The following is a 15,501-nucleotide window of genomic DNA, read 5'->3' on the forward strand; positions in this document are numbered from 1 at the left end:
GACCCAGGGCTTCAGGACGCCCGGGCCTAGACGGCCGCTCCTGGCCGCTCTTTGCTGTGCTTGGACCATGGCCCCCAGCCCCGCTGAGCCCTGCACACTCTTGTATCAAGACTGGGGGCTCCCCATGGAAGTGTGGTTTCCAGCTTTACCCTCAGAGGTGACTTGGGGGTCTCCAGGGACGGCAGAGGGCAGGCTAAGTGAACCCGCCCAGAGCCCCACTAGCTCTATCTACCCGGCCTCTTGGCGTTTGTCTGTCCTAGGTATTGGGGTTCCCCAACAGCTGCCATTGAAGAAAGGGTTCTGGTCTCACGGAGTGGGCTGTGTGTTCCCCCAGCTCTCACCCCGAGGGAGACTCTGAGGTGTCACTTGTTCCAGTGGTCAGGGCCCACCTACCTTTCTGCCCACCCCGATACTGGCCCACAGGTCATCACCCACGATGGCCCGGACCTCTGGGGGCCCTGCCCTGTGGCCCCAGCCGGACATACCTACAGTGGACCACTATGGGCCCGGCGTGGGCGGGGTTGAGGGCCTTCACTTTCTTCAGGAACTTCAGCATCCCGATGGGGGTGAAAGGCACTCCGAAGTCGGGCCAGCTGGTGAAGTGCAGCTGGGAGACGAGCCGCGGGGCTTTGCAGCCCTCGGGGAGCTGCTGCGGGGGACAGGGGGACACATGAGTCGGGGGACAGAGCCTCCCCCCTTCCCCAACATCACTTTCTGAGGATGCTTGCTCCCCCCAACGCACACACCCCACCATCTAGGCCCTGGGCAGCGGTGAGGACACTGGTGGCGCCCTGGCTGCATTCAGGGCCTGCACCTGTCCCAGGCCCAGGGCAGGCTGGCCCAGGGCAGCCAGACACATCCCTGAAGCTGGCCCTTGGGCTCACGGACCCCACTGGTGAGCAGGGCGGCCACGTCCCGGGCTGCCTGGCAGCCCCACTTCCTGTCTGCGTCATTACCAGCAACATGCCCTTTCGCTCCCCAGAGCGTCTTAATTTTGAGGGAGAAGACGATGCGGCTGGCCAGCCTACCCATGGCCCGTGAGCGCGGCTCTCTGTCCTGGGATCACGGAGGGCTAGGTAGTGGATACACAGGTGCGCATGCATGTGTGAGTGTGACTGCAAGGGACACGAGCAGGGGATTGTAAAAATGATACAGCTCATCCTCTTTCCCTTCTTTGCTGTGGCTTCTAGAAACCTCAGACTCCGATTTTGCAGCTAACAACGCCGACCCTTCTACCTCTGATTCTTCACACCATGACCTTCTGTTTTCCCCAATTTTTTTTTATATTTCTCAAATCTCTATTTCGTCTGTTTTGTACACAGGCATTTGTATTGAAGAATGCCTTGCATTCCTTTAGGCAGGGGTGCGGGGGGACAAGCAGGAAATAAGCATCACAAATACCGAGGAGTTACAGAAATACTTTTGAGACTGTTAAAAAAAAGTCCCACCTCATGACTTCAGTGTGTGAAATGACATCATGCTATGGGGTGAGAACCCCAATCCTGGGGCCCCCTCCCCCAAGTGACTCAACTCCCTCCACTCAAAATGGTGAGGTGGGCCCGTGCACCTGTCTCCTCTTGTAGATTCACGTCCTCAGTCCGCTAAGCCCGACCCCGTCCCCACCTGGCATCTGGTCCTCCCAAGCCCCCACTCATGAGAGCTGCTACCACACTGGGGGTCAGGGGGAGAGACAAGGCTCTTCATATTAAAAACAATTAGACATATATTTACTCTTGACACTGCTCTCTTGAAGGATCGCCTTTCCAGAAAGCCAATAACTGAAAATGCTTACGGACTGTATGCAGAATTTCCGGATGGTGTAGTCTACCAGAACCACACAGTCCTCCACGCACACGCGGATGTTTCCATAGGTCCAGCATCCCTGGTCCGGCCAGTACTGGGAGCACTTCTCCTACATGGGATGGTTGCACAGAGATAACTAGGTCTGGCGGCACCGAAAGGGACGTCAGCACCCCCCGGCCCCGCCGCCATCGGCACACACCAGGTTCCATCAGACAGTTCCCAGAGCTGGGAAAGAGCCTGAGAAAGCAGGGCCACGCAACGGGTGGGGGGGCAGCCCTGAGTCTATACCTGGGCCCCTTTCTGATTTGGACCCACAGTGGGTGAGGCTCACACGGAGAACAGCGTGTTCCCCAAACACTTCCCACTGGACCCAGCAGGATGGCTTTTTCAGGACAAAGCTGCCTGGTCTGCTGTTGGAGAGGGGTCAGCTTAGCATTCCCCACTCCTGACCACGTGGGACGAGGCTGATGCGGGGAACTGCCGAGGACGGGCGCACTGCTGCGCAGAGACCCGTCTCTTTACTGGCTCTCCCTCTGAGCTACCAATGGCTACACATGGGGGCGGTGCGCCCGCAGCATAAAGGGAAAGAGGCCTCCGTGAGCACAGGGCAACAGGAGTGCGTGAGGACCACCCAGCAATGCCCCAGGACAATATCCCCTCCCTCCTCCAGGACATCTCTGAAGCACCCTGAGGAGAATCAATCGCTCAAAGGTGCTGGTTTGGGCCATTCCTGGCCTCCTGGGGTCCCTCCAGGACCCCCTGAGATGCTCCCCTTGAAAGGCCCCCACTGGGGCCTAGGGGTTGGTTCTAGGGCCCCCCACAGGGCTGTGCGTGTGGCTGCTTCTCCACCCTCGGCCTCCTGGACCCGTCGTGGCCACGGTCCCCTCCCTCCGGCCAGATCATGAGATGTCAGAGCTACTGCATTTCACAATGTTTAGCCAGAATGTTGAAGCCACGGAGACAACAGAAGTGTAAGCAATTAAGAAAAAGGAACTCTATTGAGAAATGATCTCATCTGAAATGGTGAAAATCAAGATACAGAAGCAGGCCGGCTCTGAGTCAGAGAAATGGAAAAATCCAGTAGGAGGCTTCGGAGACAGATCAGAGAGAAAATGTCCAGTGGCATGGCAACAGGATGCCTGCCGGGGGAAGTGGGGGCGTTCTCGGAGACCCACTGCCCTTGTGCTGGTCTCACTGGGTCTCCTGTTTGTAAACAAGCCCCCGCGCCCCCCTCCCCCATGCAAGTGGCAGCAGGGGGGCCGCTGGTCCCAGAGGACCCCGGGGCTCCCAGGGCAGCATCCGCCTCCTCTTTGAGGTCCAGGTCCTGCCAAGGCATCTGCTCGGAGCGTGGGAAGGGTTCAGCGTTCCTGCCTCGAATCCCCTGTCTCCTGTCACTCTTTCCATCCACAGGACAGGATTCACCCCGTGGGAAGGGTGGCCGTCTCCAGCCCTGTCCCAACCCCCCTTGGAAACAAAACAAAAACCCCATCCTACCCAACAGGAAACGGTGACTGGAGGCTTTTTCCTGTGCTGTTTGGCACGCATAAAACAAATTAGTTAAGGTGGCACCGGGAGGGGACTCTTCCCTGCCTGCCCTGCCTGTGGGCCAGTGTACCCCCCGAGCCCCAGTGGAACTCCCCCAACCAGGCCCGCTACTTCCGTCTCAAAGGGCAGCCCTTCCCCTGAGCCCAAGCTCAGCTGCCTGGGTCCCAGGCCAGTGCGTGACAGTGGGTCTCGGTGGAGACCAGCAACATGCTGGACCAGCACCAGCAGGACAGAGGTCTCCCACCACACAGGCCCTTCCTCTCCACCTGCTTGCCGCTACCTGGTTCTGGCCCTCACACTGGAACATGCTAGAAATGTCTTCCCATCCCTAGCAAGTCTCCTTCTAGCCTCTAAGTCTTCTACTCTGGAGAGCAAGCTCACTTCCTAAAACTCAGGCCCTGCTTTCTGCTGAGAAGCCTTCCACGGGCCCCTGATCTCAGCCTTCCATCAGAGCCCAAGCCTGGTTCCCCGACGCATTTCTAGTGGTTTTGCTCCCAGCATGGCTGGGGCCCCAGTGGATTATTCCGGCCTGGCAGTCACATCGCCCTGCCCGGTGGTGCCTCTCTCGGCCTGGATTTAGTCAAGTTCCCTCCAGCCTTGGAGACACGGTGCCACTCCAGGCCCTGCCCTGCCCCATACCCAAGGAGGGGGTGCTCCTCCCTCTGGGGGTTCCCCCTCCTTCCTGCCCCGAAGCCACAATCAAGCTGTGCTCTGCTCTATTCCATAGGGGTCGGTGTCCCATAGGTAAGAAGGGAAGGGCTGGAAGGCACAAAGATAGCCCTGCATGCCCCCCCACCCGGGACTCCGCCCACTGAGCCCTCTGTCCCCCTGGCTTGCTCGGCCCTCCCTGACCACCTCGGGCCCTGTGCTCCCTGCTATTTTTTGTCACCTCCTGACACAGTTTACGTTGATCTGCTTTCTGTTCAACGTCTGCCCCGCCCAGCGGCATATAAATCGCTGGGGGCGGGGAGGTTGTGAGCTGGTTCGCTGCACCCCGCCCCAGTGTCTGTCCAGGAGAGCGGACCTGAAGGAACATCTGTCACATGTAGGAAGTGAATCCCTTTAACCTTCTTTATAGAGGTTTCAAGTTCTTATAAAGTACGCGCGTCCTGTTCTTACATTAGAAACAGCTAATACGGGGGTGACGGGTGATATTCCCTCAATGTACCTTGTTTTTCTAACGCATTTCTCTGGTCTGGGTGAGGACCAGGAAATCCATTTTTAATTCTAGTCCGAGGCCTGCCATATTACATGCCCACCACGCTGAGCCTCTCAATTCTGAGGTCCGTGGCTCCCGCCAAGGCGTGAGAGCAGTCGGCCGGCCGGCCGGGGACCCTCGGCTGAAAAAAGTAACTCCGTGACATTTTCGCATCATGGTCTGGGGCAGTGAGACTCTTGGAACACAGTGTATTTGTTTTAAGATAAAAATGCTGTGAGCCACTGGTGGGGTTTTTTTTTTTTTTCTTTCTCTTCTTCTTCTGCGGCGATAAGGGAGAGGAATAGGAAAAGGATGTGGTGAGCAGCCCCCAGCGAAGCTGCGAGAGACTCCTCTGTGGGCCAGAAGGCCAGGCTCACCTCTGTCCTTTCTTTCAGGTTTGTCAACATGACGATGGTGGCCGACTTCTGTTCCCAGATCATTCTCCAGAAGTCATTCACTGTTTCCTGTTTGGGGCCTGCAGGCAGAGGATGAGCCCAAGGTCAGACTTGAAGAGGGTCACCGTGGGTCCCAGCCCCGGTCACCCTGGCCTCGGGGCCCCGCGAAGGCCGCCACGGCCCAGCTGCTGCGACGCACGGAAGGGCTGCTCAGCTGACCCGGAGGTCTGCGGCGTCCCCACCCCGTCCCACCACAGCCACGCACCCGCTCCCCCGCTGGGGCTGGGACGTCCTTGGGGAGCCACACAGCTGCGCCCGGGGGGTGACCCCATTCATGAGCAATAAAGGGCATTCAGGTGAGGCCTGGGTCAGCCTGCGTGTCAGAGTGCTGTGCGCCCCCTCAGGGGCCTGTCATAGCATCCGGAGACTAGAGCCCATTCCAGAGCTGCACAAGTGTCTGCGTGTGAGAGACAGACAGGCTGCACGCTGGCCCACTCACCCCCCACATCTAACCCCTGCCCTCATCTCTCAGCTGCCCCTGCAGCTGCCGGTGATTCGGGGCCGTCCAGGGAGATGTGGGCTGACGTTCCTAGGGAAGGGTCTGAACACAAGCTAAAGCGTCCCCAGAAGAAAGTCCTCTGCGCTTTGCCCTCCTTCCTGCCTGAATACAGACACAGTGCCTGGAGATGCAGCAGCCATTTTGTGACCCTGAGGGAGACAGTGATCCACCATGGAGGGTGGAGCAGGAAGATTAAGAGGCCCCTCTCCCTGGAGCTGCCGCCTCAGCCCTGGGCTGCTTCCCCTGCTGACGAGAGAGACGCGTCTGTGTCGGCTAACATCTGCCAGCTTTTCCGACACTGTTGTCCTCTGGCTGTGTGCGTACATGCTTTTCCCTATTTCCTAGGGACTGTGTATTTTTAATAAGTTCTCAAGTGATGCTTATGTGCACTGACTCCGGGACCTGCTGTCTGAAAGACCCTCGCCTACGAGGGAGCAGGTCCAGGCCACCTGCTGTTGGCTCCACATCCCGACCTGCACCAGCTCCGGGGTCGGAGGGACGATTGGTCAGGTCAGACACACTCACACGAACAAAGTGGATTTTGTGCCAGGATGAGGGCGTGCCTCCAGAGCTGAAGCTCCTCGTGGTTGTGGCCTTGATCTGAAAAGCTACTCACCCAACCCCCGAAAAAAGCAACAACGTGGGAGTCACATAGCACTCAGCCAGCAGAGACAAGGTCAAGATTGTCTAAAGTAGCAAGCAGCACACCGAAACGGTCACCACTGCCCTCCCGGGTGCCCTGCCTTTGGCTCATGCAGGCGTCTGTCTGTCTACACATTGTGTGGACGCACATCCGACGTGCCTGTTACACCTACACTTATAAATGGCCGTACCCGTCATCCTCCTTATCTGTCTGCCCTGACCACAGAGGGGGACCGAAGGGCCCAGGGGCTCCAAGGCATCTGCGCTTTTGAAGCTCTGTTCAGAGAATGAGCTTCAGTGCTTTGCAAACAGTTGCGCAGAGCGACCCCAGGATGCTTTCAAAGCTGCAGACTGTAATACAGTGTTTCCGCCCAGCTCCCAGGACACGCGGCCGCTCCGCGTCAGAGGACCGCCGCCTGGAGTCCAAGGCTCTGTGAGATTCGAGACAGCCCTGCGTGCCGCGAGTGCAGGGACAGGTGGGACAGACCGCATTCAACACAGACGCGGCACTACACACGCACAAGAGGCCGAAATGAAGCCCCCGCATTCCTGCTATCAGATGAGGACGTGGTCGCCACCCACGTCATTTTACCCAAATCGTGTTCTGAAAGTAACAATAAAGAGCTTACCTTGAGCTGCGATGAATTTATTCTTCTCTTTGTAACCCTAGAACAATAAAATCAGATTTGTAGTTTTTCATAATTACCTTTGTGGAAGGATTTTGTTCTTGTTTGGAAAGTAACATAGTAATCATGAAAATCTTGGAAGATACAGAAATAGGAAGAAAACTCACTAGTAATTTCAGAAATAGTGATACTTTTGTTCATCCCTCTGTAGACCTTTTTCTGTCAATACTTGCCCAGACACACACACACACACACACACACACACACACACACACACTTAGATATTCTTAACTGGTTAATATTTTCCAATTCTCCTGTATTGTGTTTTTATGATGATTGTATAATTTATATTAAATGATCTTTTAAAGTTCAATTAAAGTGGATTCTCAACCCATCGAGTATGGTTTTATCATGTGTTTGTCTAACTGGTCCCTCCTATCCTATTTTGTCAGTAACGTGAGGAACGCTGTAACAAACATTCTGGGGGTTTCTCCGTTTCTTGACAATGAATTCCCAGACAGATGCCAATTCGAAAGACCTGGGTGCTTCCATGTTTTCTGTGCTATGGCCAAACTGCCCACAATGGCTGTGATCAGTTACATTCCTGGTCCCCCCCAAGAGAAGAGTCATGATTCACACTGAGCCCCCAATGGTCCAGGTGCGCGTGTCGTGCTGGGGCGGGGGCCAGGAATACGGCTGACTTACATCTATGTAGGAAGCATTTATGTAGTCTGAGCAGGGGGTTCCATCCACTTGGCTCAAAATCACCCTGGAGTGATCATCTGTTTAAAAAAGCAACAACAGAACGTGATATTAGGATAAGGAAATCATGGCCGCCGTACATTTCTTCCACCTATAGCATTAACCACCGCGAAGGACACGACCGGGTCTCCCTCGGGGATCACAGGGACGGAGGAGGCGTCCTTTTTAAACGTTTAAACATGCATGTCATGAGGGCGGGAATGCCTCTGTTTCACTGAATACTGCGTCTCAGCAGTGAGGACGGCGCCAGACCCTAACCAGGTGCTCGGTAAAGCCCACGGAGTGCCAGCAGAGGTAAGGATTTCAGTGTCCGGGAGTGGGGGCTGCTGGATCTGCCCAGACACAGAGCAGCAGCCCGTGGGGGGACCTTACAGTGAGGTCACCATATTCCCTGAAACCCCGACTGAGGGACCGTATTAACAGGTCTTGGTGTTCCTAGGATAACTCCGGGTGGAAGGACGGGAGCTCACTCTCCCAGGCTTTCCAGGGAAAGGACAAGCAGACTCCACACCCCGATCCTCACCCTTCGGGTAGGCTCCGGGGATGGAAAGTGGGCAGAACTCACACAGACCCGGGCTGAGCATGGTGGACCACCTGCCTGGAAGACTCTGGCTGGTACGAGCATCTCCAGAGTGGGAGGGCTGACCGCGGAGAGCTCTGTGTATGTGTGTATGTGGGGGGGGGGGGGTGTTTTCTCTGTGTGTGAATGTATGGTGTGTATGTGTGTTTGTGGGGTGTGTGTATGTGCACAGACACATCGGGGAGGTTTCCACCAGGGCCCCATTGTGATTTTAGTGGGTCCTTGTCAGTCCCGTCTTCATGGGCCACATCCTCCATTAAAAAAAAAAAAAATTTATTTTGACTGTGTTACTGGTTAGTATGAAGCTTAATGTAATCCAGACTGGATTACGTCTATATATTTTTCTGATTTTAAAGGAAATTAGATGGTTTCATGGGACCTTGAAAGTGATGTGGCCCCGGACCTGGATCTCCAGGCTGGTGCACTCCTACTTCTCCCGGAGCAGAAATACTGAGGACGCCCAGACTCAGCCCAGGGCTTGGGTCAAGGGTCACAGTGGCTCCTGGGGTATGGAGCTTGGTAGAGAGTGGGCACTTCATATGAATTTACTGCATTAATTATGGAAAAATTCTGTGTCCTTGCCCTGCTTTCTCTCCTCCTGGTCCCCACGGGACTGAAACTAACTGAGAAGGATGTGTCTGTGGTGTGGCTCTGGGGCAAGGATCCCGGATCATCGCTGTCGTCTCCCGTGTGCCTGGAAGGTGCTGGGGCCTCAGACGCCCATTGTCTGGACGTTGCATCACTGGGCCTGATGGGCCAGCGAGGCTCTCAGTGAGGGCTCTCATGACCCATATGAGGCAGTCGGGATATCAAACCCCAAATGTACAATACAGGCTGACTTCTCTGTGAGACCCTCCTGCTCGGGGACCAACAACCCTGAAGCAGAAATAGCTCTATCTGAACATGCATAAAGATTTGAAAATAATTTGGAACAATTTACACTTTGAAATTTCAGCTACAGAAAGCAGAGGGCAAAAAATAGCCTTCTGGTTAGATTTAGAATCTCGCAGTTTCTAAGAGCTTCCTGTCTTTTTATTCTGAAAGTCACACTTCACTTTCAAAACATTATTTCCTGAAATCATCAGCTGTTGCTGTTTTTCCAGAGAAGAGGGTGCTGTCTCCCAACCGGCCACCCAGGCTTTCCACAGCCCAGCCTCGTGGACCCGAGACCCCCTGCACCATCTCCAGCGAACCAGCCCATTCCTGCCCTGGGTCCCTTGCCGGCCCTGGGGGCATCTCTGGCCAACTCCTCAATTTAACCGGATACCTCTCTCCCTCAGCCTGTGCCTTGCTGATGCCAGATGCCACCCCCCTGGTCATCTCCAGGGCATGTCCCAAGTGTCTCCATGCCGCCATCCCATAGACCCCGTGTCCCATCAGTGTGAAACACCTTACATCTGGGCAGAGCGTCCTGGCCCCTGATGACCACCAGTGCCCTGTCTCCTCCACACGGTGCTCCTGGGCAGGAAAGGGCTGGGACCGAACCCTCACCCAGGGTGGGGAGAGGCAGGAGTGGGCCTGTCACACTGTTATACTGGCAGGAAAGGCCCACTTCCCTCCGTAGCACAAGCTGGAGAACACAGCTGGGAGAAAATGTGCAGGGGGTGGGCTCTGCTATTGGAGGAGGTGGGGCCCCACCCTGAGCCATCACCTCTGTGAAGAGGGGCTGGGGTACAGGTAATTTCCACACCTGGCCATTAATTCCACTCCCACTGAGGCCTCACCAAAAATACTTTTAATTATCAGTGTAAATGTCACCTTTTAAAAACTATAGGAGTTTAGAAAGTAAGAGACAGATGGGGGTCAGGGACCTGGGAAAGTGCTTGGTTTGGACTCCATCCTCCATCTATACCTTCAGCAGGTGAATGCATAAATTAAACTAATTAATGAAACTATTAGTTAAACCAACAATAGATAAGGATACTAATTCCCAAATATCCTGATTTTTATTTGACACAAAATATGCCAAAGATCACAAGCCTCCCATCAAGGTTCTCCTCTTACTCGAGCTGTTCAAGCCTAGAGCCTTGCCTCCTCCGGTCTCTGATAACCACGCCCAATCCTTCCGAATCCTCCCCACTGCGTGTCCAGAGTCTAACCTCCGCCCAGGCCCCCTCCCCCGCAGCGGCAGGACTACACAGCTTCCTGACCCTTCTCCTTGCTGCTCCCTTGGCTGCCTACACAAATACGATTTGGCCCAAAGACTATTTGGTTAATTTCTCTTGTTTTAATTGGATCACAGCCTCACAGGGCCCTTTGCAAAAAAGACATGTAAATCCTCTGTTTATAAAGTGCGAAAGAAGTATTTCTATCAAGTGCTGAGAGGCCAGAGGTCACACAAACTGGGCGGACCACAGCTTCTCTTGCCTACAGAAGAGATCGACTTTAGCCTGATGCTAAAAATGCAATCAAGAGCCCACGCACCGAAGCCCACTGCACAGGCTGGTCTCCTTGCTCCTGCGGAGGCTCTGTCTGAGAAGGGAGGTTCTCTGGGCGTACCTGGGGAGGCCTGGGGTTCAGGATTTCAACCCTTCCTGGTTGCCGTTGTGTTAGCCTGATGTGTTAGCAGGAGGGGTCCAGCTGCATGAAGAGTATCGAAACCCTCCTCGGCCAGCTTTTATAAAGGCAGCTTGGAACTTGGAGGTTTTTCCTGGCACCAAGGCAGGCTGTGAAAGCTGCCCCAGGGCACGGCCCATCCAGCTACATCCCCGGACAGATCTGTCAGCCACCTGGCCCGAAGGCCTGCCTGGAGCTCGCACACCATAGCCCCTGGCTCCCTGTAGCGGTTGGGGTTTCTAAGCCTTCCCACAAAGCTGCCAAAGCCCTACACATTTCTTATTCTTTTGTTTCTGTCCTTGGTCCAGGGGACCTGCTGCTGGTGGCCAGGAGCACGGAGTCTGAGACGGGGAGAGGACCAGGGCCCCCAGCAGCACAAGACTGGGGCTCAGGACCGGATCTAGTAGGAGGCTCTCTGCCAGCCCCTGCAGGTGGCTTTCCCTTTGGCCCCTGGGCAGCACGGGTCTCAACATCGAGCACAGGCTTGGTGGCCGGACCCACCACAACAGAGGTGGCCCGAGCCCCCCGTGGGAGACGGGCACCTATGTTCCCCGGGCAAACGACAAGCAGCGATGCCAGCCCCCCATCTCGGAGCCCCGGGACCGCCATGCTGCCTGGACAGGCACGGTCCCCGGGAGCTGCAAGTGAATGTCTCGTTTACTCCCAATGCCACCCGTCATGCAAAAAAGGTAAAATCTTACTGGGAAGGATGTTGGGATATCTGTTTTTTTCTCTGTTTTCTTCTTTATTGGCCAGTTCGAAAGTTCCTTGTATGTGTCCCGATGGCAACGACTAGAAAAGAACACAGAGTTAGCCCGGAATGTGATGAATCGGAGCTCCCCTAACGAGCGTGGGCAGGAGGAGAACTCCGTCTCAACAATCCACCTGCAGTCCACGGCCCTCTCTGCCTCTCGGGCTGTGCCAGGTGCTGGGCAGAGACTCCACGAAGACACAGGCCCGCATTCCCTCAGGGTGATCTAGAGCTGTGGACATAACGATGACCTCACAGTTGGACCCGAAGCTGCACGAAGGCAGGGACCTGCCCGGGCATTGTCACCCAGTCCCTGGGAGCCACAGGACCCGGCCCAGAGCAGGCAGTCTACAAATACAGGCTGACCACAGGAGAGCTCGGGGCCAGGAGGGGCAGAGCAAGGGCGCCTGTGCAGAGTGGCTGGAAAGGCCTGCTGTGCCTTTGGGCTGGGCTGAGGGCTGAGTGGAATGATGTGCAGAGAACTCAGCCATGAGCCTCCTGCTTGAGACACCATGAGCTCGCGGGACAGCAGCTGACGCACAGCCGGGCCCTTGTGCATAGTGCAGACCCCAGCCCCACCCTGGATCGGCATGAAGATTCCCCAGGGGTCCTGTGTGGACCCTTGGCTTCCGAAGCTCTGTCCTAATGCCCCCAGCCTTGGATGAAGACACCGAGGGGCCACTAGGACCCTGGAACCGATGTGCCGCTCAGTGGACTTGAACCCCGGGTTCCCTGACTTCTATTCTTTCATTACTTGGGACCCCTCCCATCCTGCTGGCTCCAGCATATGCTGGCTGCTGGGACCCCCGCTGCACTCAGATGATACCCTTGCAATGCACAGTGGGAAAGAGCCTTTTGAACCCCCAAATCACGTCCTTCTACATTAACCTAAACATTGACTGCACCGGGGTGGGGGGCACAGGAATTCAAGTATCGAGTGTGAATACTGAGCACGCATCTTTGATGTGCCAGGCCCTGTAGGAGGAGCTGCGTCAGCTGCCCCAGGCTTCCCAAGATACCCTGAGATGACACTAGCATCACCTCTGTTCTACAGATGAGGAAACGGATCCCCAGGCTGCTGCAGATACGTCCAGAGTCACCCGGCCTGCAAGGGGCAGACCCGGGGTCGGGGCCTGCTGTCTGGCCTGGAGCTGGCATGAGGCCAGGAAGAGGGTGCTCACTTCTTCAAGTGTAAGGTCCCCGGGGGGTGGGGGCAGGCCTCACAGTGCAGCTGAGGCCGAGGCTTGCTCACCCCGCGAGTCAGACGGGACAAACTTGCCACGCATAGGTCCCCAGAGCCTCCCTCTCCCGGGCTGGAGAACTTCTCCATCACCGACTGAGCCCCTGCCCACCAGTGTCTTCTTTCTCTTGTTTTGGGGTCACCACCCTGGAAGGCCGTGGGTAGAGGCTCTGGCAGGGCCGGGGTGGAGGCCAGCCTGGTGGGGGCCTTGGAACCAGCACCTTCTCTGCCTGAAGGCCTGATTCTTATCAAAGCCGTCTTCACACTGACCTTCTGGACCCCCCAAACAAGGAATTGGTGATAACGTTCTCCGGACTTCTCATTTTCTATACCTGAAAGTTCTTTTTGACCTCAGCCCTGGATTATAATACTGTAATGGCAGATGCAAGATGGTATGTGTTTGTCAAAACCCACATGATGCATGTCACAGGAACCCCAGCTCTGGACTTGAAATAGTGACGAGTCAATATTAGTTATCAGTTGGGACTCTCGGAGCACACTAAGGCAAGATGCTGCTAGTTGGGGAACCTGTGTGCAGGGATGGGAACCCTGTACTCTATGCACAATTTTTCTGCAAGCCTAAAACTGCTCTAAAAATTAAATATAATTAAATTAAATATACAAATAATACATTAAAAAGAAAGAGAGAACCTGAGAAGCCTCCTTGTTCCTCAGAAGGTGGGGCGGCTACAGCGTGGTGGGTGGAGACGCTGGAGGGGTCTAGGTGGCGAGCATGAACCCAGCCCTGCCACCCTTTCCCCCCGCAGTGACCTAAGACCTGGAATATAGAGCTGGGGTGGCGACACTGGCTCGGCGGGGGGCACAGAGGGCCACTTGGCGTGAGAGGCGAAGTGCTCTGTATATGGAACATGTCTCCGTATCCAAGCACACAGAATAACGGCCGCGAGAGGCTGGCCCATCGCTTTCTCCTGTTGTCAGTGTGCCCGTGGACTTGCGCCTCCGAGCCGCTCAGATGGCACAGGGGAAACGGGACAGCACCCGGGGGAGGGTTCTGCCGTAACTGGGTCACCCCCGCAGTGCGGGCGTGAGCCGCGCTCACAGTAACCGGTCAACAAATACCTTGGATTGACTGTCCAGTTACATACATTGGCTGAAGAGGGTTGGTTTGTGTGCTTGCTCGCTCCAGGTGAGATTTCATGTCAACGAACACACAGGAGGAGCCACAGGTCAGGTCCCTTCCTCTTCCTCCCCGCTTTGCAGTGCTGGGCAGGTGGTAGCCAAGTGAGAAGAGCAGAGAGGAGCCAGGTGTGGGCTGTTCCAGCAAGCTCCAGCGGACAGTTCTGGCTTGCATGCTGTGTCGGGACCTCTCCTGGCGGCACCTCCCCTGTGCCTTTCCACAACACTAATGATAGGGGCTGGATCCGGGCCCGGGCTTGGAATAAACTGCTGGTCTGAGACTCGGAAGATTCTGTCTGGGGAGGTGGGATATTCCTGGCCTGAATGGCACTCCCTTGCTGGGGCGTAACTGGGGGCCTGAAACAGACTTTGCTGGGCTAGCACTCCATCATTGCGGGGTGGAGACTGAGGTTGGAGGCTCCCAGGAGTAGTCCTATAAAGTATGGCAGCCCCAGACCCCTCTCCTGGAGACTCTCAGCTAAGCTAGGTACACACCTACCTCTTTGATGTCAGGACAAGCCTATGGGGGCAGGCAGCATCCGTATTTCATAGTTGAGTAAACTGAGGCAGGCAGAGGTTAAGCAATGGCCCAAGCCCTCCAGGCTGGTAAGAGACAAGCTGGGCCAGCCACTCAGGCAGGCCAAAGCCAGCATTCACTCCTTGACCACTCCACTGAGCTGACCCCAGCACCAAACCCTGTCTGTCCACTGAAGCTTTGGGTCGACAATACACACATGTCCAAACTCGTCTGGATGGACGACTTTGAGACTCATCTGTCCCTTCCCAGTTTCTGGGACTGGAACTCAGGACGGGGAGGTGGGGGGGAGGAGGAAGGAGATGAGGTACAATCGTCCAGCTCAAGTGGGCTCATCTGTTGGGCCAGGGCTGGGCCGGTTCTGGCAGGCTCCAGGGCTCTGACAAGACCGAAGCCACACTAACGTGGCTGAGGACACGGCCAGCTCTCACTCACTCGTGAGAGGAGCACACTGGGGTCCAGAGAGTACCAGCAGCTCGCCTCAGGTCCCCCAGCGCCAGGTATCTGCCCACCCTGCCCTGCCCTGAGGCTTCCAGAGGGTGGTAAGAGCAAGGCACCCAATTTAAAGTGGAGCCCCAAAACTCAGGAATCAAGGTAAAATAATATTCAAATGCAACATTTAATTTTTTTTTTTAAAGTCGAAATCAAAGCAAAAAAAACCCAATGATGACCAAAACAGAGACAGCCACGTTGGAGCCCGGGACCACGGGAGAAATCTGTCGGCATGACTCTGTCTTTATTTACAAATGTACTGTTTTGTTCAGCATGGATTGTTCACGCTGATTTGGATATATTTGCTTGTTGCATTAAATATTATGTATCTTGGCGAACTGAGGGTTTTTTTGTGCCTGGGGCGGGGGCCTCACCTGCCCAACCCTATTTCTGGCCCTCCTCCGTTGGAGTGGCCCTCACTCCTCCCTCGAGATGGCCCCAGAGTCAGCCGGTTCTGACTCATGGCTTTCTGCTGGGGAGGCCAGCCACCCCCTCCGCAGGGAGAAACCCGAGTGCGAGGGGAAATGGGACAAGGCAGGAGGGGAAAAGTCATACTGTGCAAACCTGCACAGTTATTTTGGACATGGAGAATCAACTTCTCTTATGTGGCTGACAGATTGCAAAACAATACTGCTTAGAGCTGTCTTTCAATATGACCTAATTTCTCAAAAAAAGAGGGG

General features: G+C 55.4%; 1 protein-coding gene across 5 annotated transcripts in view; it reads right to left on the reverse strand.

Moving 5' to 3' along the window:
• The window catches only part of PTPRE (protein tyrosine phosphatase receptor type E), a 157,632-nt gene that overhangs the window by 22,720 nt on the left and 119,411 nt on the right, over positions 1 to 15,501 (reverse strand). For 4 of the 5 annotated variants that reach the window (XR_008957956.1, XM_044382253.3, XM_048218882.2 and 1 more), the window contains 6 exons: positions 11,368 to 11,458; positions 7,474 to 7,550; positions 6,772 to 6,808; positions 4,924 to 5,021; positions 1,793 to 1,912; positions 486 to 649 (listed from right to left, as the gene is read on the reverse strand). Coding sequence is in view for 4 of the 5 variants with exons in the window: in XM_044382253.3 (XP_044238188.1) it covers positions 486 to 649; positions 1,793 to 1,912; positions 4,924 to 5,021; positions 6,772 to 6,808; positions 7,474 to 7,550; positions 11,368 to 11,458 (587 nt within the window). In the remaining variant the exon portion in view is untranslated. The remainder of the gene's footprint in view (positions 1 to 485; positions 650 to 1,792; positions 1,913 to 4,923; positions 5,022 to 6,771; positions 6,809 to 7,473; positions 7,551 to 11,367; positions 11,459 to 15,501) is intronic. The other variant, XM_044382254.3, reaches the window with a different exon arrangement.

This window comes from Ursus arctos, unplaced genomic scaffold (assembly GCF_023065955.2).
Source record: "Ursus arctos isolate Adak ecotype North America unplaced genomic scaffold, UrsArc2.0 scaffold_7, whole genome shotgun sequence".
Classification (NCBI taxonomy): domain Eukaryota; kingdom Metazoa; phylum Chordata; class Mammalia; order Carnivora; family Ursidae; genus Ursus; species Ursus arctos.